Source organism: Mixophyes fleayi, chromosome 5 (assembly GCF_038048845.1).
Source record: "Mixophyes fleayi isolate aMixFle1 chromosome 5, aMixFle1.hap1, whole genome shotgun sequence".
Classification (NCBI taxonomy): domain Eukaryota; kingdom Metazoa; phylum Chordata; class Amphibia; order Anura; family Limnodynastidae; genus Mixophyes; species Mixophyes fleayi.
The window spans coordinates 69410462-69436517 of record NC_134406.1 but is presented as its reverse complement, the minus strand read 5'-3'; the positions used below and the strand labels follow the sequence as shown (position 1 = coordinate 69436517).

The 26056-nt window shown below is 41.3% G+C and overlaps 1 protein-coding gene across 1 annotated transcript in view; it reads left to right on the top strand.

The window, feature by feature from the left end:
• Positions 1-26056, top strand: part of TOP2B (DNA topoisomerase II beta) — a 75250-nt gene that overhangs the window by 47311 nt on the left and 1883 nt on the right. The window contains exons 22-41 of the mRNA XM_075212354.1: positions 64-198; positions 535-735; positions 1573-1768; positions 2107-2198; positions 2520-2675; positions 7147-7230; positions 7837-8031; positions 8241-8385; positions 8696-8863; positions 17278-17494; positions 17593-17672; positions 17942-18046; positions 19560-19664; positions 19893-20006; positions 21693-21806; positions 21972-22079; positions 23113-23223; positions 23770-23877; positions 24818-24943; positions 25588-25685. Of these exons, the coding sequence (XP_075068455.1) occupies positions 64-198; positions 535-735; positions 1573-1768; positions 2107-2198; positions 2520-2675; positions 7147-7230; positions 7837-8031; positions 8241-8385; positions 8696-8863; positions 17278-17494; positions 17593-17672; positions 17942-18046; positions 19560-19664; positions 19893-20006; positions 21693-21806; positions 21972-22079; positions 23113-23223; positions 23770-23877; positions 24818-24943; positions 25588-25685 (2658 nt within the window). The remainder of the gene's footprint in view (positions 1-63; positions 199-534; positions 736-1572; positions 1769-2106; positions 2199-2519; positions 2676-7146; positions 7231-7836; positions 8032-8240; positions 8386-8695; positions 8864-17277; positions 17495-17592; positions 17673-17941; positions 18047-19559; positions 19665-19892; positions 20007-21692; positions 21807-21971; positions 22080-23112; positions 23224-23769; positions 23878-24817; positions 24944-25587; positions 25686-26056) is intronic.

Here is a 26056-nt window from a genome sequence, read left to right as displayed (position 1 = left end):
TGGACTTTTTAGAAAATCTTCATTTATTTTTGTATTAGTCATCTTTTTTTGTATGTCCTGCAGCTTCCAAGCTACAAGAATTTCAAAGGTACCATTCAGGAACTTGGCCAAAACCAGTATGCTGTGAGTGGGGAGATCTATGTTCTTGACAGAAATACAGTTGAAATTACAGAGCTCCCGGTCAGGACATGGACGCAGGTAAGTGGACATATGTATGGAAATGAGTAGCTTTGTGTACAGGGTTTAACGTGTTCTATTGTTTATATGGGAAACCATGAATTGCATAATTCTGAGGCTATTTTTTGACACTATACATATAGAGCCTTTATGAAATATTTTGAATTCAATCATCACACAAGGGGCAATAAATAATGGGCTTCAATATTTTACATACTGACACCATGGCAGAGTGAGAGAAGATGTTTAGATAGTGGAACAGCTTGAGATAGAATTTCATGGGAATTAAACCAGCATAGTTAGTGAAACTCTTAATTTTATTTTTAGGTTTTTAATTAATGTATGATATCTTTATAGGTTTACAAAGAACAGGTTTTGGAGCCTATGCTTAACGGGACAGAGAAAACACCAGCTCTGATTTCAGATTATAAAGAGTACCACACTGACACAACTGTGAAATTCGTTGTCAAAATGACAGAAGAGAAGCTGGCTCAGGCAGAAGCTGCTGGCTTGCACAAAGTCTTCAAACTTCAGGCTAGTCTTACTTGCAATTCTATGGTAAGTCATTTCAAGACTCTGCCTAATCGCCTTGAATTTTTGACATTGAGAACATTTGTCAGATGGCATGTACACCAAAATCCGTAAGCCAAAGCTGGCTTGGATGTGAGCTCATATAAACAGTGTTTCACTCACCTTTAACCACTTGCTTACAATATTAATTAAGCGTATTATTTATTTACTTTTTTATATACATACATACATATGGCCCACCAGCTAGTGCTATGTGACCACCTCATTATAAGTGAATTATTTTTAGCAGCACTCTATTCCTTTTTGTTACATTAAATTTGTTGATATTTTAGCAGGCTAATGGGTAATGGTGCCGATTTTTGGATGGTTTGACTGGTCTACTTATACTCAAACTGTCCTAAATTTTGTTAGATTAGTATTATTATTATTATCCTTTATTTGTTGGGCGCCACAAGGTTTCCGCGGCGCTGTACATCATACAAACAGTACACTATACAGGGTGGAACAGCACAAAACAATAAACAAAAATACCAGTACTTCAGAAACTCCAGGCAAGTTAAAGCAATAAACATGGAGCAGAAGAACTGGTGAGGAGACAGGAGGGAAGAGGGCCCTGCTCATTTGAGCTTACATCCTAAGGGAAGGAAAACAAAGACACAAGGGGAGCCAGAAGAGGCAAAGGGAGAGCGAGTGGAGGTGAAGGGGTTATGTGGATGGTTGGTACATGTCTGAATTAAGCTCCTCATATTTATCAATAAGTATTTTTTTATCTTTGTTTGTTCCCTGAAATTGCTCAACCATCAGACATAAGTCACAGTTATACATACATAAAATGTACAATTATTGCTTGTTTTAACTCTGCAGGTATTATTTGATCACATGGGTTGTCTAAAGAAGTATGAGACTGTACAAGACATTTTGAAGGAGTTCTTTGATTTAAGGTTGCATTACTACACTCTGCGGAAGGAGTGGCTGATCGGAATGCTGGGAGCTGAGACCGCCAAACTCAACAATCAAGCCAGGTTTATTCTTGAGAAGATCCAAGGAAAGATCGCTATAGGTAAGCATCAAAAGGGATTGTATTATCAGTGGCTGTTTGGTTTGTCTAGTTTATAAATGGACAGTAGCAGCATTTATTTTTTAAGACTACCTCCATTACACCACTATCACCTGCTGAATATTTATGGTGGGTGGTAATTTAATCAATAGTGCAGTAAGTATCGGTTGGTATTGTCTTTTCCTGTTAAACATTCTGACCTAGTGATTTCCTGAATATGGTGTTTGGGGGATAAGTTAATATTATGGTGCATATGTACGTTTATTTTGTTTCAATGTGTGATACAAGAAAATTGTCACCAGTTTTATACCATACTTTTATGTGCTCTTATTTGCATGTAGAAAACAAAAGTAAGAGAGATCTGATTCAGATGTTGGTACAGAAGGGATTTGAGTCGGACCCTGTTAAAGGCTGGAAAGAAGCACAGGAAAAGGTAGATCATGTGTTACTACTTTGTTGATTTAATGTTTCTTTTTAGAATTAACCCTCCTTTTTCTATTTTTTTGTATAGTAAGCACTAATGGACTTCTGCAATATCGTAATGTCACAGGAAATCTGTGTTCCACCTGAAAACATTCTACAGTTTTAGGCAACTGATTTACCTACATATGCACAGTTCACCTTAAAATCCAACCCATTTTTTGTGGTTCAGCAGTGGACATTTTTTCCACTGACTATCTCCTTAGTTCTTCCCTGTGTTGAGAGACACGTGCAAATTGATCAATACCCTGCTGATCATCTGGTCTCTTTACAGGCTGCAGAGGAAGATGATCTCCAGGATCAGAATGAGGACAGTTCCTCGGACTCCGGCTCTGCATCAGGGCCGGATTTTAACTACATTCTCAATATGTCTCTCTGGAGCCTTTCCAAGGAGAGGGTAGATGAGCTGATTAAACAGAGAGATATGAAGGTATGATTGTATTGCACTTTATTATAACTTTCATACATTGAGTAAAATTGATCTTGTTTGATTTCCATGAATATAATCGTTTAACATAATTAAATTAAGCTGCCTGGCGTATGGAAAATCTAATTCATACTATGGGACTTCAGCAATATAGTCTGTCTAGCATTCTTAAATGGAAATTGTATCCTGTCCATGAGTAGATTTTTTTCTTATGTATTAAGCTTAGATTATTCTGAACCTAAACTTATTTATATGAGTGTGACTTTGCCTTACTGGCAATCCAGTGGATACTAGGGTAAGGTTTGCCTTATCCTAGAATCCAGTGGAACAGCTGCAAATGATTATAATGTGTAGAATACTTGTTATAAGATTATAGCTTTTGAACAAAGCCTCTGTTAGAAAACAGATGTCAAAACCAGGCTTGGGTTCCAGTTCTTTTTGGTTCCAGATCATTGATCAGGATTGCCTGAGTGTGGATGGTTTCAGTGTAATTCCTGAATAAAACAAAGAAAAAAATACAGTTTGTTAAAATACATTTCTTTTGTCCAATTTTGTGGACACTGCTACCTTGGTGCTTGTGCTGGAGTAGGCATTTTGATTGGATCTTGTTCAAATCAGTTTGAATCTCCTTCTCTTTTATACCCCTCTACCAACAGACAATCAGTGCCCATGGCATAGGAAGCTTTTACACTCTGCTCCCAAAGGCAGCAGTGAGATGTAAAGTATTTCTTTCTTCACTTTGTAAACTTAGTGTCTCATTTTTGTGTCAGCAGTACTGTAGCACAACTGTTTTAGCAGCGGAGTGTGACAGGTGTCTGATTGGATGCCTCAGCTGCCGCTTTCCCTGCTCCCTTTGTGGGATGGCTTCATCAGTATAGTGACCAGGGAACCTCCGGCACTAGAGTGGTTCAGCCGCATTGCTGTACAGACTGACCACAGTCCAGGAGCAGCAGACCCTCACTAGGGACGGGTAATGGTGTCTTTCAGACAGTGCTATATCCAGACTGGAGCTTTGGGGTGTGGTGCATAACCTATTGCATCTCCTCCTTGGCGGGCTTTACCTTGTACAGGAAAACCAAGCCGAACTGACGGCCATATCTTCTCCTCAGCAGTGCCAGAGCCATCTTTCCCATGAGGAAAGATCTGTTGTCTGACTTTAATCTACTGTAAACAATATATAGGTATAGATAAACTAGCAAAATATTAGATGGATATAAGTTCACTTTCAGCTATGCTCCCTGTTGTCGTGCTAATACCATGTCTGATAAGGGTCCAGTTCCAGAACAAAGTCTGATGGAGGAAGATCAGTTATATATTTTACCACTTTCAAATGTCAGGGAAATATTGCTGTAAAGAAACGGACATGGTGTATGGAACCAGTGTTACAACCCCTTATTCTATTCCATATCCGGACTTCACTTTTTAGCCATGTTGATATCGGGAAGTATCCGTGATGGAACTGTAACATCTCCTTGGAAAAGCGCTTCAGAGGTTAAATTCCACCTCCACAGGGAGCACTCAGGAGTTGAGTGAATTAAGTTACCATTGTTATTTCTGTGTGCTCCCTATTGTCCTCTAGTGAGCTCTACAGACAGTCAGGATCTGGACCCAGCAGGGGGTCACCTGAAGGAAGACACCTGGGTAATGTAGGGGAGGGGGCTGGAAGTGTGATAAACCCAACAATTGAGACCTTTTTCAACTCCCCTGGGCAGGCAGTTCCCAAATTGGGATTAGGAGGTGATAAAAGAGGCTAGCCAGGGAACTGAAAAAGAGTGACTGACTTTGGCCAAGAGGTGATACTCTGCCAGAGATTCGCTGTGGAACATATCTCACTGGATTTATTGGTTTCCTCACTTGCTGGATCTGTTATTGAAAAAGGTGGGAGTGCTGTATTGTATGCTGTTTTTCAGAATAAATCGTTCTATGTTTTTCCTCTAATACTGTGTCTGAGTGACTTGGGAACCACGTATCTTCACAATTGCCAAATGCACTTTTGCAGTCAGATGTTCTCGGGACATTTCTACTCCGTGGTTGCCAGAGCCCCTGTCAGTGATTCACGAACAATCTTCGGTTCAGTTTTGGCAAAGTCCGTTCTGGGATTGGTGCGATCGTCTTTCTCACTGGAGAGATTGCTGGCATCCTCTAAAAGCTCAGAAGCCTTGCAAGAGCCACAGTTCCGCCCATAGTCAGTCCTATGAAATTTTCTCTCTGGAGTAAGGCGATATCCCAAAGGACTCAGATTTTGAGAACCCAACAGGTTGGGAGCAGGAATCGGGGTATATATGAGTTAGTCCTAGCTTTCAAAAGGCCATAGTTATTCAGGACTCTCAGCAACTGGTGGTTCCTGATACTTCTTTAGACTAGAGGAAAAAGTAACATACAATTTTCCTTCCTCCCCAAAGTTTTCAGAGCTTTTTTGTGTTGCCTGGCTTCAACCTGACTGAAAACTTTGGGTTCAGTACAAGTTTTGCATTCCAAAACATTCTCTGAGTAGAATACTCAGGGAGAGCCACTTTCCATGTCTTCCATAATTCTTATATTGTGTGTTGCCTCCTTGAATTACCAGGACAGCATGAATAGAAAATGTGAAGTGATTCTAAGCATTTATGTTGCAGTTGGTACAACACTCAGAACTATTCTAGCGTCTGCTTGGGTAAACAAAGCAGTCAAGATCTGGACTGAGCAGATTAGTGAGGGCATACAATCTTATTGGTCAAGATCAGAATTGCTGCCTTTAGTATACCGCATCTGAATAGTTGTTTGAGGCTGTCCTGGTTGCCTGACTTATCCAGTCCACAATTTTGGTCTTTGCTGTTCCTGAAAGGAGAGCACTTTGGCTTAGATCCTGGGGAGGTCCTTTGTGCCTAAAATTGGTCAAAACTCTTATTCAGGGGTGGCTCTTTCCAGTGAATACTCCAAGACCCAAGGATGAGAGATGTAGGTCCTTTCATTTCTCAAGGAAAATGAGAGAATCCTCCTCAAGGGGCAACTCCTTTGAAAGTTTGGAGAGGGTGGGGGGGGTATAGAAGGAGAGGAACTAAAGATACAAACAGATTTGTACAAAATGCATAGGACGTGCCTTCTCCAGCATTTGCTCTCTGTACCTGAAATTAGAGATGTCCCCCAAATAGAATTGTAGAAATAACGTTGGTATGAAAATCCTATTTTAGTTTACAAGTGGATGTATACTGGTTATCACCAGGGCTGGGGACTGGATGCTGGGATACAGAAACCCTCTGTCATGTAATAGCCTAATATTCATTACGGCTGTTGGCAGTTAACAATAGTTAGTCTGTACGAGGGGGCTCCATGTTGAAAAAACTGACCATGTTTGCTGACCTCACCATGTGACCTGCACATGCAGACTACCTTTCTTAAGATCTGACAAAAGGTATAAGCGGCTGCTGGATAGCTGACAAGAGGGTTTGACATGAATGGTCCCTGCGAGCCAAAGTGCTGCTTATGCAATACACTGTCTAGTTTGAGGGGATGCTGTGTTGCATAGGTTGTTATAGTAGGTGGTTCTTGCTGATATATGAAGCAGTGATGTTGGTACTCTGGAGGCACAGGCTGATATATTGAGGGTGCCTTAGTATGTACTGTGGTGGTGCTAATACATTGCCTCCACGTGCCAGCTTACGCCCCCAATGTTGCATATATAATGGGCACCACAGAATGGTATGTGGAGGCATGGCTGCTGTGGTGGCACAAGCTGGTATGTGCTTGCACAGGCTAACTCTGACAGCAGTATGTGTTTGTTGACTGATCTGGTGGGTTAATGGTATAACATGGAGGCACCAGCTGATGGGTTAGGGCATTTATATATTTGTACTTTGGACACTGTGGGGGCATTGGTGCTGTTCTAATGTAAACTTTGCAGGTTTTTTTTGAGCTAAATAATTTATTTAACATAATGCCTCTAATCCTTTATCAGCATCATCACCATTTTTTTATATAGCGCCACTAATTACGCAGCGCTGTACAGAGAACTCATTCACATCAGTCCCTGCCCCATTGGAGCTTACAGTCTAAATTATCTAACACACACAGACAGACACACACTAGGGTCAATTTGTTAGCAGCCAATTAACCTATTAGTATGTTTTTGGAGTGTGGGAGGAAACCCCAGCAGACATCTGTGAGGAGTTTGTATGCTCTCCATATAAGGCCATGGTCGGGAATCGAACTCATGACCCCAGTGCTGTGAGGCAGAAGTGCTAACCACTTAGCCAACATGCTGCCCAATATCAGCAGACACTGTATCTCGCACATTTTTCCGTGCAAAGTTGCTGGCTTCTAACTTTTGGCCCTGGATCCTAGCTATCTGATTTTATATTCTAGGTCTGCGCTTAGTTATTTTACTAAGTATTGTATAAGACCAGTCTGCAGAAAAAGAAATACACATTGTAAGTTATCTGTTGTGGATGGAGTTGTATGTAGTTTTCGTAAGTTATTAATTTTACTTGTGTTGCAGGGGAAGGAGCTCAATGACCTAAAAAGAAAATCTCCATCAGACCTCTGGAAAGAAGACTTGGCAGCTTTTGTTGAAGAACTTGAAGTGGGTTTAAAATTTTGACTTTTTTAATGAGGGTGAAGGATTTCATAAAGCAATGTTTTTCTTATTTTTAGTTTGTGATAATTAAATGTATTAAACGAAATGTTATATTTTTAAAAACAAACATTTATTGACATTGACTAGTAATGACATTCGCAAGCAAAATACAATATTCCACAAGAGACTTTGGTTAAAGGACAATACTATTATATAGTATGTGTGTATATGTATGGGTAATCATATTCCACAACACTGCACAGACAGCATATCGGATTGAATTTACCATAAGTAACCATAGTTACATACAGTACAGCAGAAGATCATAGCGTCCTACTCGTTGGGAATGTAGGGATCGAAATGCAAGGCACACATTATGTGCAGCTACGTAGCCACAAAGATTTTGATTGTCAAGTGCTTGATAATAATGTATTGGCCTTCTGCCTAGTTCTTTTGGGGTAATTCTAAAGTATATTTCATGAGGAGAGATGTGGGAAAATTGTAATGGTTTTTGTACCACAGTTTGAATTTAATAATGTATACATAGAAAGCAGTATATCTCTAGTGAATGTTACTGATACTTTTCATGTTGTTTCACCGATTTTGTTTTAGAAAGTGGAGGCACAGGAAAGAGAGGATGTTTTAGCTGGATTTGCAGGGAAAGCCATAAAGGGTAAAGTAGGCAAACCAAAAATGAAGAAGCTTCAACTAGAGGAGACCTTGCCTTCAATGTATGGCAGAAGGATAGAGCCTCAGATAAGTGCAATGAAAGCCGACGTCAGCAAGAAGATGCTCAAGAAGAAGAAGGTGAGACTGGTTTATCTCTTGCAATTGCAGAATACATAAAACACTAGTAATGTCTGTGCAAATCGGCAGTTATTTTCACATCATGTAGAAAGATTGCCAATAACTGATGTGCTGAGAATTGCTCTTTCACAGTGTGGTTTTTAGGATTGTTGAAAGCGTCTGTTAATGACGTGTTTGAAGTTTTGGTCTTTTTTTTTGTTAATTTGAAGGGCGAGATTGACTCCATAGCACTGAAACTGGAATTTGATGATGAGTTTGGCTCAACTCCAGTAGAGGGAGGTGGAGAAGATTCTCAGACAACCACTCCAGTGAAACCTGTAAAGCCCAAGCGGGAGAGGAAAGAGAGAGAATCCGGTGTGTGGAATATTCCTGCTGCTTTACGTCTGAGCATTTGTGGCGTGTCAAGTAATAAGGCAGCAGTTTTATTTTAAAATTTACTGCAAATTATCTTTATCATTTTGTCCTTAGCACAGCTTTAAGTAATACACACTGTTTCGGTTTGATATCCATTCACACAGAATTAGGCAAAATAGTGTTTTTGATCTTGTGTTAATTTATATTGCATATGAAGAGAACATACTTTTAATGTTTACATATTTCATTATACGACTTGAGATCATATTCATGTTTTAATTATTTCCTCTGTTGCTTTGCATTTTCTTAGGCCCTCGAGCCAAAAAGAACACTCTGACTCCAAAATCCTCAGTCAAGAAAGGAAAGAAGAGGAATCCTTGGTCAGAAGATGAATCCAAGTCAGACAGTGACCTAGAAGAGGCAGAGGTGGTGGAACCTGTGGTTATTCCTCGGGACTCATTACTGAGGAGAGCAGCTGGTGAGTTGTAACAGTGTGACTAGGACGGAACTTCAGTGTGTTCTGAATGTTGCAAAAAGTTTCCAATCCAGGTTCCGGGACTCATATTGATCTAAAGGAGGAACTCATTTTCTAAGTTTGTAGATAAAGGACCATCAGAAGAAGTTTTATATTAAAAATACTAATAGCATTCTTCAATTCATGAAGATGTCAGTAACTTAAGCTAGGTACACACTACAGAAAATTCTCCTGATTTAACGATTTTACCAACGACTGAAAGTCCCGATCAGCATGCTGTTTCATGCCACACACTTACACAAATTTATATGATTTACCTTCAGACCTGTGCTCTTCATCTGTCATAACCATCTGCTGAAAAGATCGTGACTCTGTAAACTTTATGGAGGTCTGCCTACTCTGCTGGTTGTGAGTGCAACTTCAGAATTTGCCCTCTATCATTTACAGATATTTTTAGTCCAGTTATAAAAATCAAATGAAACAATACGATGTGCTTTGGTATGATAAAACATGACACTGGGAGCATACACACTAATGCAATAACGGACCTAACAGTTGTTTATCGTGTGGTTGGCACAATAATCGGTTAAAAAAAACTGTACTGTACCTTGCTTTATTCCAACAAAATATTAATGATATGACTTGATCATGCAGTGTCCATCCTTTCTTCACACCATCTGTCAGTAAATCCATTAAACTGCAGTGAGCTACTCTGAGCCTTAAATGGCTGTCGGCAATTTAGAGAATTTAAGTTACATCCAATGTTCCATATCTATAACGCTGGTTAGGATATGGGAAACTTTCACATTTATTTCTATGTGATGTTAAAAAAATTTGTGTCAACAAAGATAAAAGTATTATAGGTGTGATACCTTTATTGGCGAACCAAAAGAAATAATAATATATTTGGTAGCTTTCAGAGCAAAGAGACCCCTTCATCAGGCATCTTTACAAATGAACGACTAAGAAACAAGCACAACATTTAAGAGCTGTTACATCAATAAATTTGTATAAGGGGGAGGGGGAATATATCATTAGGATAAGCTAAAGTAATAAAATTGAGGTTTTCGTTAGGGATGGAAGCGTTCAGAGTTCAGAGATCTGGAGTCACTTTGCTGTGGGGTGTGAAGTGTGTCCAAGTAGTGGGTCATAAATCCAGGTGTTAGATTGAACCCTTGTGTCAATGACTGGAATGTTCTTATCAGCTAAATTCCCAGATTTTTCTCTCCCTGTCATTTTTAAAAAGACCTTTCAGTATTAGGACTTTTAAATCTGTCATACTGTCGGGTCAGGTACGCTTTAACTATTACCACTATTCCGACAACTTTAAACCCTGCAAATAAACTCCGAAATGATGAAAAAACGATGTGAAAATAAACAGACTTACCTTCAACCCGACGCTGGACATCTCCGATGAATGCACATGTCCAACGTCGGGTTTAAGGTAAGTCTGTTTATTTCTCTTTCATCCAGTCTGGGGGACACTGCTTACCATGGGTTGTGGAGGGAGCTGGTGGAGTTGGCACCTAACTAGTTAAGTTTTAGTACTGCCGACAGACCCCTCCCCTCTACAATCCCCCTGGACTCTTCGGTTTTTTTCAGGTGCCCTGGAGTTAGGCAGTGTTTTTTAAAGCTTAGCTTAATTTAAACATTTTTTTATTTTATTTTATTTTTTACTTTCTATAGGTGGCAGCGCTGGAGTGTGTTCTATGATAGAGAACACACTCACAGCTAGCAGCGCAGGCATTCTCCTGTCAGATGAGAGCCAGCGGCTCTCACTGACAGGGAAACTAAAAAAAAGGGGGCCTAAACTGAGGAGTGACAAGCGTTCTCATGGACCCGCTGCACTCCTCCAGCCTCCCCGATAATCGGCGCTGCCATTACAGGCAGAGAGTGCCGGTTATCGGATTTACAAGTAGCGGCGGCCATCTTGGATTTTCGGGCCAGCAGCACTACGGAGAGAGGAGGAAGGGGGCTATACCACGGTTCCCCCCTCATGCATAGGAGGAGAGGCCGGGTATGTCGCTGCGGAGAACTCTGTATAGAGGTCTCCACTATCTGCCACGCTCCATTTTTTTCTTTTTTCTTTTTTCTTTTTTTTTAAAAAAAAAAACGTTTTTAGAGCTATTGAAGGGGGGGGAGCTAATACATAGAGTTCCCCCCTCCTTCCACAGAGAGATGGTATATCCCAGTCTTCTGGCGCCAAAGGAAGCCCGGGAAGAGAGAGCAGAGCTGAGGAAGCAGACACAGGACAAACTGCCGTGGACTTATCTCCTTTGTGGCCCCTGGGCTAAGTATTGCTTTTAAACACACATATTGTTTATTTTTCTGTGGAAAAAAGTAGGCTAGTAAGGTTTACATTATAGTCTCCTACTTGCCTACAAACATTTGGTGTTTAACTATTACAAGTACAACTTTTATTATATAGATTAGTTGTTTCTTGTTATACAAATCTGTTTTTTTTCCTGCATACATATCTCTCTCTATTCTCTGTTTACACAGCTAAATTAACCCTTTAATCTGTGTGATTAGTGTGCCTTCCTTATAAGAATGAAAGATAAGGGAAAGGGCCCTATTGCAAAATATTTCACTTGTTCAAAATGTCAAGTTAAATTACCGTGTGGGCAGGGGGACCCTAAATTGGCGCTCTGTTCTGCCTGTGATGCAGGGGCTTCCACTGTGCAGACTCATCAGTCCACAGCCCCTCTGACGGAGGAGCCGGCCTGGGTAGCCTCCCTGACACAGTCGGTTACCTCCTTAGCTCAGATGGTATTACAATCTAACCAATTGCTATCTAATATGGCTACTTCGGTGGCTTCTAATAATAGCACTCAGCTGGGCCTCCCTGTTACCACAGGGTCCATTGGAGCGTCTTTACCAGGACCCTCCTCTTCTTTTTCTGACCAGACCCCTATCCTCACAGAAGCGGCATGGTCTACAGCTTTCCTTAAAGGTTTAAATAAGCTTAACTTGTTGCTTGAGTCCCCAAACATCCCGTCCGCTAAAAGAAAGAGACCTAGATCAGAAAATCCTATCACGGTCCTTTCAGATTCTGAGGATGAGGGGGCAGTTTATTTCGATTCTGACCAAGTTCAGTCTTCGGAACAGGAGGATAGTTCTAAAAGCCAATTTGTTAATGATTTGGTCTTTGCAGTTAGACAGGCGTTGGACCTCCCAGAACCGGAGGATCCTACGCCTAGAGACAGAATTCTTTTTAAGAAGGCCAAAAGAAAGGCTTGCCGTTTTCCCCCATCTAGGGAACTCGTAGACATTGCAGAAGGAGCATGGAAACTACCTGAGAAGAGGTTCTCAGTTCCCAGAAGATTCTCCTCCTTGTACCCCTTACAGGAGGAGGAGGTAATTCGTTGGGAAAGTATTCCAAAAGTAGATGTTCCCATAGCCCGTTTGGCTAAACACACCTTGCTTCCAGCTTCTGGTTCAGCATCCCTTCCGGATGCCAATGACCGGAAGGTTGAATCCCAACTGAAATCTATTTTTGCGGCTGCAGGTTCGTCCTTTAGACCCACATTTGCTTCAGCTTGGGTTGCTAGAGCCATGGAAGTATGGGCAGACCAGCTGGCAGAGGCCTTACAGGGCTCTGAATTACTCCCCCATACCTTACATTTAAAAGAGGCATCGGGGTACATTTATGAGGCGGCACAAAATTCAGCGGCTGTCTCCTCCTCTATACAGGCTGCATCCATTTCAGCCAGAAGAACTCTATGGCTGAAATCCTGGGAAGGAGATGCGGAATCAAAAAAGTCTGTTGAAATCATTCCTTTTTCAGCAGCAGGTTTGTTCGGTCCGGATTTAGATACCTTGATATCCCAGGCAACTGGGGGCAAGAGTACTTCCTTGCCGGTTTTCCCAGGTAGAAGCAGGAAACCCAGGTTCAGCTCCTTCCATCAGCCCTTTCGAGGATCCTCCTTGTCCAGGGGACAGTCATTTAGGGGTAAACAGCCCAATGCCCGAGGCTCCTCCTCTAGAGGAAGATCCTCGTTTTCGGCCAGGCGCCAGGCCTCCAAAACTCAGGAGAAGCCTGCGTCCTGGCGACCACTCGTTTCCCCAGGGGGAAACCCCAGTGGGAGGTCTTCTGTCTTTTTTTCTTCAACAGTGGACAGAGTCCTCCCAAGACTCCTGGATTCGGGGCATTATATCAAGGGGATACAGGATAGACCTGTTGGGTCCCAGGCCCCATCGTTTCTTCGTAACCCCTCTACCCCGAGATCCATCCAGAAGACAGGCAATACAGGATTGTGTCGCCTCTCTTCTCTCTCAGAAAGTTGTCTGCAGGGTTCCAGAATTCCAAAAGGGTCAGGGGTTTTATTCAAACCTGTTCCTTGTGAAGAAGCCGGACGGCTCCTTCCGACCCATTTTAAACCTAAAGACCCTCAATGTGCACCTAAGAGTCTACATATTTCGGATGGAATCTCTGAGGTAGGTCATAAACGGTTTGGAGAAAGATCAATTTATGGCTTCCATAGACATAAAAGATGCATACCTCCACAATCCTATTTGGAAGGGCCATCAGTCCCTCCTCAGATTCACTGTAGGACCCTCCCATTATCAGTTTCGGGCCCTCCCTTTCGGCCTCTCCACGGCGCCGAGGGTTTTCACAAAAGTCATGTCGGTTATGGCAGCTCGTCTTCACCTTCTGGGCATCCAGGTCGTGCCTTATCTGGACGACCTGCTCTTCAAATCCTCCTCAGAGAGTTGTTTGCGTTATCACTTGTCCCTTGCCTTGGCGGTTCTCAAGGGCCACGGATGGCTCATCAACTTGAAGAAATCACAGATGGTTCCGTGTCAACGCATGGTTTTCTTGGGCCTCATCATGGACACCAGCCAGCAAAAGGTGTTCCTGCCTGTCGAAAAGGCCTCTTCAATTCAGAGTATAACACCCCAGGTCTTGTCCTCTCCCAGACCATCAATCCACTTGTGCATGCGGTTGCTAGGAAAGATGGTGGCCTCCTTCAAGACCATTCCCTTCGCTCGAGCCCACTCTCGCTGTTTTCAGTGGATCCCATCTACGCCTGAACCTCCAGAAGATCTCTATCCCCGAGGTCCAGAGAATCTCTCCAGTGGTGGCTGATTCAGGATCACTTGACAGTGGGCAGATCCTTCTCTCCGGGGGCGTGGGTCATAGCCACGACAGACGCCAGCCTGAAAGGTTCGGTGGTGGTTATCCTTCACCTCCGGCTTCATGGCCTTTGGTCGGTTCAGGAATCATCCCTATCCATAAATGTGTTGGAACTGAAGGCGATTCTTTTAGCCCTCAAAGGAGGGGAATCCCTCCTCCAGGGCCACCCTGTCAGAATTCAGTCCGACAATGCCACGGCTGTGGCATATGTCAACAGACAGGGAGGAACCAGGAGTGCAGCAGCAATGAAAATTGCAGCCCAGATTTTGTCTTGGGCAGAACTTCATGTTCCGGCTATATCGGCTGTATTCATCCCAGGAATACGCAATTGGGAAGCAGACTATCTCAGTCGCAACCAGATGATGCCGGGGGAGTGGTCTCTTCATTCGGAGGTGTTTCAGTCCCTAGTTCAGAGGTGGGGCCTTCCGGACATAGATCTCATGGCCTCCAGACACAACAAGAAGGTTTTCAGGTTTTGCGCATGGTCAAGAGACCCCTTAGCCGTGGCAGTAGACGTCATGACCATGCCATGGGAGTTCAGGATGGGATACCTATTTCCTCCTATCTCCATGCTTCCTCGCGTTCTCAGACGGGTCAGGCAGGGGGGTCTGCCAGTAATTCTGATAGCTCCCTCATGACCGCGCCGAGTCTGGTACGCGGACATAATCTCCATGGCAGAAGGACCCGGGGTTCGTCTACCATCTCGAGACGATCTTCTCCTTCAGGGTCCATTCCTACACCAGAATTTACCTCAGCTCAGTTTAACGGCATGGCTGTTGAAGCCAGCCTCTGGAGGGCTAGAGGTTTCTCCCCAGACGTGGTGAACACCCTCATGTGAGCTAGAAAACCAGTTTCAGCTCGCATCTATCACCGGATTTGGAGAGCTTACATTAGATGGTGCGAAGGTAGGACTTGCCACTCTTCCTCCTTTCGCCTCACTCGCTTATTAGCTTTCGTTCAGGATGGCTTGGAGGCAGGTCTCAGGTTAGGTTCCCTAAAGGTCCAGGTATCGGCACTTTCGGGTTTTTTCCATATGAAATTAGCCGATTTACCAGATATCAGGATTTTTCTCCAGGGAGTACTGCATATTCAGCCTCCCTATGTTCCGCCGACAGCACCATGGGATCTCAACCTGGTACTGGAAATGCGTAAAGGGCCTCCTTTTGAACCCTTGCGTGTGGCAGAATTAAAGTGGTTGACCTGGAAGGCCCTCTTTCTTTTAGCTATCGCTTCTGCTCGAAGAGTTTCGGAATTAGGAGCCTTGTCTTGTCGGGAACCATATTTGCTTTTCCACGAGGACAGAGCGGTCTTAAGAACCCTTCCTTCCTTCGTTCCGAAGGTAGTTTCGGCTTTTCACCTTAACCAGGAAATTGTAGTTCCGGCTTTTTCATCCACTTCCCAATCTGATCACCAGACTATGGAAAAGTTAGATGTTGTTAGGGCTCTGCGCATCTATGTAAAAAGAACTTCTCAGATTAGACGTACAGATTCTTTGTTTGTTCTCTATGAGGCTAATAAGAGAGGCTGGCCAGCCTCTAAACAGTCCATCGCTAGATGGATTACGGCAACCATTAGACATGCTTACATAAAGGCTAACTGTCCTGTGCCGGAGAGACTTACGGCCCATTCCACCAGATCGGTAGGGGCGTCGTGGGCAGCGAGAAATGGGGCTTCTGCGGACCAGCTTTGCAGAGCAGCCACCTGGTCCTCTGTCCACACGTTTACAAAGTTTTACCAATTTAATGTATTTGCATCTTCTGATGCAAATTTCGCTCGTAATGCTTTGCGAGCGGGATTTTCAGAGTAGTCCCACCCTTAGGAGACTGCTTTAGAACGTCCCCATGGTAAGCAGTGTCCCCCAGACTGGATGAAAGAGAAAAGAGGATTTATGTACTTACGTTAAATCCGTTTCTCTGATTCCGTCTGGGGAACACTGCGATCCCTCCCTTCTTCTGTGTGCTCTTGTTTGACTGGCCTTACTCCTAGGGCTTTTTAATAAACTGAAGAGTCCAGGGGGATTGTAGAGGGGAGGGGTCTGTCGGCAGTACTAAAACTTAACTAGTTAGGTGCCAACTCCACCAGCTCCCTCCACAACCCATGGTAAGCAGTGTCCCCCAGACGGAATCAGAGAAACGGATTTAACGTAAGTACATAAATCCTCTTTCACATCGTTTTTTCAACATTTCGGAGTTTATTTGTAGGGTTTAAAGTTGATGGAATAGTGTTAATCGTAAAAACCATTAACACCGACTGTGTCCTGGTCCAGAAAAGTGGTTACCCACGGGGGTGTCTAGTCCTCACACATTGGATATCTATACCCAGATCATAACATTTCTCACATTTTTTAAAAAGGACAGGGACATAAAAATCTGGGAATTTAAGCTGATAAGAACATTCCAGTCATTTACACAAGGGCTCAATCGAACACCTGGATTTGACACACGGTACTGCAATAATAATTTTTAAAAATATTTTTTTTTGCTCCATTTATATCATTGAATGTTACAATGTGGTATTTCAGAGTCAGACAACTTGTACTTGAGATTTAGGGGCTTTCATTGCTGGTCCTATTTGCTGCATTACAGTAATATTCATTCCTGACTTTTAAGTCTAGGTCATTTAAATTTATTTTAACCAAGTCACTCTTTGGGGGTGATAATTACGTGTCCCCAAAAAGGATTTATAAAGCCAGGACTTAAATTGCTGGTTCTATGCATTATGTACATCAATAATATTCATGAAGTATAACCACTAATATAATGCCTCATGTCCCTACCATTAGTTACTTTTTTGTGTAGTATAACCACTAATATAATGCCTCCTCACGTCTGTTCCGTTACTTGTTCGTGTAGTACAACAGCTAATATAATGCCTCCTCACGTCTGTTCCGTTACTTGTTCGTGTAGTACAACAGCTAATATAGTGCCTCCTCACGTCTGTTCCGTTACTTGTTCGTGTAGTACAACAGCTAATATAATGCCTCCTCACGTCTGTTCCGTTACTTGTTCGTGTAGTACAACAGCTAATATAATGCCTCCTCACGTCCATAACGTTACTATCGGACACTTTAATTGTACATTTTTATAGGGTTTAACTCTGAGATTTCTGTTTGAGGGGCAGCACACCACTACTGTAATTGCTGAATTTCCTGAATGTAATAGGAAGATACATTTAGAATAGGTAAACATAGAAATATGTAGACACGATTACTTGGTGATCTTGCCAGCATGGCGCATTGGATATCTATACCCAGGTCATAACATTTCTCCCTCTTCCACAGCTGAAAGGCCCAAATATACATTTGATTTTTCTGAAGAAGAAGATGCAGATGATGATGATGATGAACAAATTATTAGTAATAACAACAACTTGGATGACTTGAAGCCACGATCGTGTACTGTTCCAAATAATGAAAATGATGACGATGATGCCCACTCAGACAGTCCAGAAAAGGATGAATATGATTTTTCTCCTTTCAAATCAACGGCATCTACAGAGTATGTTCCTACCCTCTACATAGATCTAATAGTAAAATAACAGCATCTGTGGGTTTATTTCTGAACTCTTGCATGTGATCCATTTCTTCCTCCTATAGAAAGTCAATTGAGGCGAAAAAGAAAAAAGATGTTGAAGACATATTTTCTTCCACTTCGTTCTCTGAAAAAGTCGATGATGGTAATTCGAATTTCCTCTATTTGTGTTGAGTAAAATATTTAAACATAGCTGTTATAAAGTGCTGACTCTTTATAGGGCCAGCTTAAAACATAGGCCAAAACTGACATCATATCAAAGGTGTTATAAGAGGGTGCTGTGTGATGTATTTAATTTAGTTTAATGCACTTCTGTGTAGAGAATATACCTGGTGGTGAGGATCGAGTTATAACGGGGAGTATCATAAAGAGGAAGCATTGTACGTTGACATACTGCTTTTTTATTTAATTAAGAAACCACAAAATATAACAGTGATGATGATGAGCCTTCCCCACTCTACACGTCAGCGTTCAGCTACAAGTCTAAAGAAAAATCATCCAGCAAAGCATCTAAGAAAGGTAAAGTGGATTGTGGTTTTTGTTTATATTAAAATTAACCTAGCACCAAATCATTTACTAAAAGAAAATATTTTATACAGGATATTAAATAAAGGGCAAATATAGATATATACACGTATATAATGTGTGTGTGTGTAAACACACTACATGACAAATAGTGTTTGGCCATTGCTACCAAGTGTGTAACATCAAACATACAGCCATGCAATCACCATAGTAAAACATTAGTAGTAGCATTGGCCGTAATGAAGAGCTCAGTGACTTTGTCATAGGATGCCACCTTTGCAACAAGTCGGTTCGCCAAATTTCTGTCCTGTTAGAGCTGCTCCTGTCAACTGTAAGTGTGATTATTGTGAAGTGACCAACAGCTCCGCTGCAAGCTGGTAGGCCACACAAGCTCTTAGAACAGGAACGCCGGGCACTGAAGCACATACAAATAGTCTGTATTCAGTTTCAACACACACTACAGAGTTCCAAACTGCCTCCGCACGCAACATCAGCACAAGAAGTGTTTGCCAGTTGTGAATTGGGTTTCCATGGCCCTGCAGCCACACATAAGACACCATGCTCAATGCCAAATGTTGATGCAAGTAGCGTAAAGCAAACTGTCATTGGACTGTGGAGCAGTGAAACATGTTCTTTGCAGTGACAAATCACGCTTCACCATCTGACAGATGAATCTGGTTTTGGCAGATGTCAGGAGAATGCTTCCTACTCATGTGGGTACTGTGAAGTGTAAAGTTTGGTGGAAGAGGAGTAATGGTCTGGGATTATTATTATTATTTTTTTTTTTTGAATAGCTTTGCCTGGAGCCTTTAGTTCCAGTGAAGAGAAATCTTAATGTTACAGCATACAATGACATTCTTAAGAATTGAGTGCTACCAAGTTTGTCATGCTGAAAGAGGAAAGGATCTTCCCCCAAACTCTTGCTACAATGCCCCCTTTCGCAAGGCAAGGTCAATAAAAAAATGGTTTCCAGAGTTTGTGTGGAAGAACTTCAGTGGCCTGCACAGAGACCTGACCTCAGCACTATCAAACACCTTTGGGATGGTTTGGAACACACATGGTTTTGGAATGAGATGTTCAACAAACACACATGAATATGATGTTTAGGCGTCCACATATTTTTGGCCATTTAGTTTGTGTAGTGTGTGCTATTTATGTCTCCCATCACTGCAGAGATTTGCTTTTGCTGTAATGCGCACACCTTTATTTATTGACACCCTCCAAACCCCTGTCTGCAACTGATGTTTGAGATCTCCTGACTGTGACTGAATAGGAAAAGTAGTTGAGCATGGCCTTAAAAAAGAAATAGGATCCCCAAGTCAACTCCTGGGTACAGCGGAGTAACCGTTGAGCTTTATTTGAATGGGTTCCAGAAGTTTAATAAAGAAATGTGACCTGTCCTCTTTTTAAGAATAGTAAAAAAAAAATTGTTCTGTTCCAAAAATTGTTCAGTGTACTAAAGTCATTGCTGCGTGAGTTAATATCCTGCCTTTTATTTGATTACAAGATGCAGCAATATACAACAGCGATGATGAATCTTCCCCCCTCTTATCTTCAACGCTTACTTACAAGTCTAAAGAAAAGCCAGCCAGCAAAGCATCCAGTAAGAAAGGTAACGTGAGCCTTTATGATGGGGAGAGGTTGAGGATGGGGTGGTTTTCATTTTTGATTCTTAAATCTGACCTATCACCAGCCAATGTAATACATAGTATGCAACATGTCCTTTTTAAGAATAGAAGGAAAATAATTGGTCAGCAGGGGGCAGTGTTCTATGCCAAAAATGTTCAGTTTCCTAAAGATCAATTGCTGCATGTGTTGATGTCCGGTATTTTTATTTCAGTACAAGATGCAGCAATATACAACAGTGATGATGATGAATCTTCCCCCCTCTTATCTTCAACGCTTACTTACAAAGCTAAAGAAAAGCCAGCCAGCAAAGCATCCACTAAGAAAGGTAACGTGAGCCTTTATGATGGGGTAAAGGGTTGGGTGGTTTTAATTTTTTTTACAGTTTTTATTTTAAATCTGACCTTTTGGTACTGTTTAGTGGTCTTTTATGCAGGTGTTTGAAATACATGCCTTTAGACACCCTTTTCACAATTAATACAATACTTATATAATTATCCCCGTACAGAGCTCATTATTAATAAGGGCAGCCTAGTTTACATGTCTAAAGGCATTAGACAAGTGTGCCACCGATCACAATTACTTTTTAATTTGCCTACTGACCCTCTTATTTGTATTATCTCTCCAAAACTGGTATACTTTCCAAGGCATACCAATTGGTAATGCCACCATTAAATGTACCGCTTTTGCTGATGATCTACTTCTGTATATGTGTAATTCTAGACACTGTCCTCAGCCACTTTTTGACATGGTTAAACAATTCTCCTAAAATATTCTATCCTCTGAAAGTTCTATCGATACTTTTATCGAAACAAGATGAGAAACTTTTGAACTTTGCATTTCGGCAGTTCGTCTGGAACAATAAACCTGATGGTCCTGCCAAAAAATAAAGGGTAGGGTGGTCGTTACATTTCCCTCGTGCACCTCTCGTCTATGCCAGAAACATTTTTATATTGTACTCGTACTTCGGCTGCCAGTATTTATCGTGAAATATTTTTCAAACTTTTTTTTTCATAGCGCTATTTGTCACCCTCCAGGTCCCATAACATTGGTATTAATACTGTCCCTAATTGGCCAAAGTGTTAAGCATCCTAATGCATTGCTGTACCACTGCTCATGGGACTGCCCATACATTAACAAATTATGGATCCAAGTTAGACTATGCCACAGAGCAACTAGTTAACTTTGTCCTGTTATCTCCTGAATGGGCAGTATTAGGGGGCTTGAACAATACTTTTTTTTTAGGCAGCAAGAAATGACTGCTTATTTCGAAGGAAGACAAAAAATGTATCTTACAATCTTGGTTACTCCCCCAACCCCCTTCTTTAACGCTGTTCAAAGAAAAACAGGCTTATCTGTTAAGAATGCACTGGGCAGAAGCCTTTATTTATAAAAAGAAACAAGAGAAAAAGTTATTTGATGTATGGGAAAGTTTTATATAAATTCACTTCTGCAAGATATCAACATTTACCAATATTTTAAATTTACGTAATGGTATAAAGCCAGAATTGTATTGAAAGATCCTCCTATTGATATGCAATTTTGATGTATATGTGCTCGTCATTGTCTCGGAAGTCACGCTGGAGTACTGGAAGTTAATGGAATGCCTGGACTCCATTGATAAGTTAAGATTTGTTTAGATTGTGAAATGTTATATATCCCGGACATTTGCTGTGTTAATGTTCTTACCATAATATAAAACTCATGCATTCACATGCTCTTATTGGATACTGTACACCACCTTTTTTTTGTGATTATTCCCCTGCCCCCTTTTTTTTGTACCCCCTCGTATTGTGTACTTTGAGTTCAATAAAAATTAAGTTGGAATTTTTTTTTTTATATATATATATCTGACCTATCACCAGTCAATGTAATACGTAGTATGTGACATGTCTTTTTTAAGAATAGACAGAGAAAAATTATTGAGCCATAGGGGCAGGTTTCTATGCCACAGATGTTCAGGTTGCTAAACAGTCATTGCTGCATGTGTTGATGTCTGGTATTTTTATTTCAGTACAAGATGCAGCAATATACAACAGTGATGATGATGAATCTTCCCCCCTCTTATCTTCAACGCTTACTTACAAGTCTAAAGAAAAGCCAGCCAGCAAAGCATCCACTAAGAAAGGTAACGTGGGCCTTTATGATGGGGTAGAGGGTTAGGTGGTTTTCTTTTATTAAAAAAAACAAAACATGTTTGGGCAGCAGGGGGCAGTGTTCTATGCCAAAAATGTTCAGTTTGCTAAGCAGTCATTGCTGCATGTGTTGATATCCGGTATATTTATTTGATTAGAAGAGGCACCAAAATACAACAGTGATGACGATGAATCTTCGCTCTTCTCTTCAACGTTCAGCTACAAGTCTAAAGACAAGCCAGCCAGCAAAGCCTCTACTAAAAAAGGTAATCTGAGCTCTCGAGATGGGGGAGAGAAAGGTGGATTGTGGTTATTGTTTGTACAGTACATATTAGTCATAGGACAGTTTTAAAATTTACAAAGTGGACAAAATTGCCTATATAAAATAACCTTGTAAGGCGTTGGGCTACCACATGCAGCCAGTATGGCCTGCATGCTCTGTGCATGGAGTCTCCCAATGCTTGGATTGGTACAGGAGGGACGCAGAATGCTTCTTCCTCAAGAAAGTCACTGAGCTGCTGCCTGGCTGTTAGCGGTGGAAAATGCTGTCTTAGGTGTTCGTATAAATAAATGCTTGATTGGATTTTGATCATAATGAGATGGCCACTATGTGCTCCTCAGACCTCTGCTCAACCACATATGTTCTGCAGTTTTTTGATTATTGTCTTCCTTGAAGACATCCTTCCTGTAAGGAAAGAAGGGCTGCATCATGGGGTGGCAATGGTACCTCTGTACCATTAGGTAGTGCATAGCATTGACCTTGCTTTCTAGGGGAATAACTGTACCTAAACCATGCCAGGAAAATGCTCTCAACAACATACTGAAAATTCCAGAACCCTTCACTGTTGGAAACAAGCACAGGCGAGGGTGCAAGACAAAATTGTGTGTGTTTTATTTTCTAAAGTGACCAGGTAGGGAATGGAGGGGCCACCTTTCTACGAAGAGCTACATGAGAGATAGGTAGTCAGGGAGTAGGTAGTGCTGTCTTCCAGTCTTTAGTGGAAGAGCCAGGAAGCCAATAAGGCTTTGATGTCTCCTCTTGCACCTGTGATAGCCATAAGTATACACAAACCCAGCATTCTTATACACGACACTGACGGATATTGTTTGCTTAATTAACGCATGATCCCCACCTGTGTAGATGTCCTTGCTTTCAGCATGCTTAGTGTCCCTCCTTTACCCAGATGTTTCCATCTTTGGGTCCACTACCTGTATGTGATATTTCCTTTTTAAGGATAGAACAAGAAACATAACTATCAGTGCTGCATATGTTGATATCCTGCATTTGTGTTTGGTTAGAAGATGCACCAATATACAACAGCGACGAAGATAGTTCTTCCCCCATCTTATCATCGGCGTTCACGTACAAGTCTAAAGAGAAACCAGCCAGCAAAACATCTACTAAGAAAGGTAATGTGAACCTTCATGATGGGAAGAGGGTGACCAATCACTAACCAATATATACTAACAAAATGTAATATATTTCTGATAAATAGCAGTAAAATGGATTATGTTTAAGAGGGAGGGGACTACTCGAGTTTTCTCTCTGTTGGTAACATCTGTTATGAGTGATGGTGCCAAATTCTATTAAACCAGTCCCTCTATCTCTCCTTATACTTGCATTTACTGTAATGTGCACAACTGCATTCACCCTCCAATCCCCTATCTCCATCTGTGCTGGGTTCCTATTCTGCAAAGGAACTCTGAACTGTATGGGAAAAGTAGCAGCATGTGAAGTAAAATGGTGCCCAGGATAAGCTGTGGGTACAGCGAAACTTAGTCACCATGTTTTGTATACAGGGTGCAGAAGTTCAACATAGAAATGTGACCTGTCCTTTTTAAGAATAGGAGAAAAATAGTTTGTTTGCAGAGGGCAGTATTTTATGGCAGAAATGTTTAGTTTGCTAAACCATTCAGTGCTGCATGTTGTGATATGCTGAATTATTATTTCATTAGAAGATGCACCAAAATACAACAGTGACGACGATGAATCTTCCCCGCTCTTATCTTCGTTCACATACAAGTCTAAAGAAAAGCCAGTCAGCAAAGCATCTACTAAGAAAGGTAACGTGAGCCTTGTGGTTGGCTGTGATTGGAAAAAGGTCTCTTCATTTGTTTAATTTTCCTTTTAGTTCTCATTGCTATATGGGACTAAAAAGCTTCCTTTATTTGTGCCTTGTAATAAGCAATGTCATAAATACCATAGTACATTTGAGAGCAAGGTTTCTCCAGGATGGTTTGTATGCACCGGCGTGGACTTGCAGTGTTCAAAGAAAATGGTCACTAAGATTTAAATCTGTATGTGTTGTGTATATAAGAATGTAAGTTCACTATGTATATAATTTCATTGGATGAATGTAAATTTGATTTTTATCTGTCAGTTTAGCCCCCCTCCTCTTTTGTGGTTAGTCTGATTTTTATAACATGCTTTTGTCAATGAATGGATTTGGCTATCTAAAGGTATATACATAACAAGTTAACCCGTGCATGATACTTATGCATTCTAGTCAAATCAAGCTACTTAAGGTGTTAAAAATGTTCTTGTCATGCATTTGGGCCTAGCCCAGGCCTCCTCAGGAAGAGCGTTACTTCCCGACGCAAGCGCCCTTTTTTAACGTGGTTTTGTCCACATGTCACCACCTCATCATTTTTCTCCATCACCTCATCCTTCATCTTCATCGCCAAATCCTTCATCAAGCTACTTAAGGTGTTAAAAACTCCCCACTGTCGCCCCCGGCAACCACCAACCACTCCCAACTGTCACTTCTCCTTCAAGAAATATATAGGTCAGTGTATAACTCTGCCCAGCAGGTGGCGCTGCAGCTTGGGTTTTTTTTTTCCCACACACGCCACTAGGCATTTATATAGTAGATAATGAGGAGGCACTTCATAAGAAAGCTCCGTGTAATGTAAACAATGTCAGTTGGTGTTTGGCACAGAAACCGTATTCTGTATTTATCATTACATATACTTCAGCTTGCTGTTCTTTCATTTCCAAATGCAGCAAAAACCCCTTCAGATGGAACCCCGAAACAAAGACGAACGCCGAAGCCAAAGAAGTCCGATGTTTTTGTTAATTCGGACTCCGACTTAGAGTTTGGAGCCCCAAAGAAATCTGTAACGCCCAAAGGTAGATGTCTTTAGAACTTCTTATATTTTGCCTTCATGGACTAGTAGTGATCATTGTAAGTAGTCACATTTATAAAGATTGTTCCACAAGCTCAACTCTGCTATAGTGCTGCTTCCATCTCTTCTATCAGCCATTAGGATTGAATAGGAAGTGTGTTTTGTAACTTCACCAAAAAAAAGAACGCATGTGCTGGAACTCATTGTGGTGTGCTGGTTTCTGTAAGTTATTACTCTGTTACCTAAGGTACAGAGTGTTACATTGCTAAATAGTGTAAAATGTAGAAGTATAAGTTTTCATATTGCAGAGCTCTAAATATTTTGCACTTAAATTAATGCTATGTGATAAGCACATCTGATATACTGGATAGAAAATCATATTGAAAGAGAAATATGAACTTATGGATATTTCATTCTGCACGACTTTACAAATAGTGCACATGCAGTATATAAACCAGTGACCTATTGATGTTATTTCTTCATTGATCGCACCTAGACCTAGTTTTCTTATCTATATTAAGGATCCGTTATGAGGGTTAGAAGATAGCTGTTATTTGTGTGACTTGCATCTTTCCCCACTAGAGAGCAGTAATGCATTACCTGAACCTTTCACCAGGCCTTTCACATGTGTTCTCTTTGTTTTTAAAGCAAAAGGAAGAGGAAAGAAAAGAAAAACATCGGACTCCGAAAATGAAGGCGAATACAATCCTGGGAGGAAATCCGCATCAAAGCCCACATCCAGCAAAGTAAGAATGGTGTTGGTCAACTAGCCGTACAAACGTGATAGATGTAGAGGTGGTTTCTTGTGCCTAAGCAAATGTACCAGACTATAGGTAATAAGTATCGAACCTAAATGTAATTGTCCATTTATTTAGAGTGTAGTTTACTGATAAGTGCCCTTTTGAAACTGACTGAAGTTACTTTATGCCTTGATGACTTTGACTGTTTTGTTGTTGCTGGTTCATCCATATAAGCACTTTCTAGCCCTACTATAGAATTGTCTACTTCTAGTTGTCTAAAACAATTATTAGAGATGAAATACTTATTAACATAGCAGCTTTTGTAGTTCATAATCAGACTGCTTGCAAAATTCAACCTTCAAGTAGACTGCTTTATG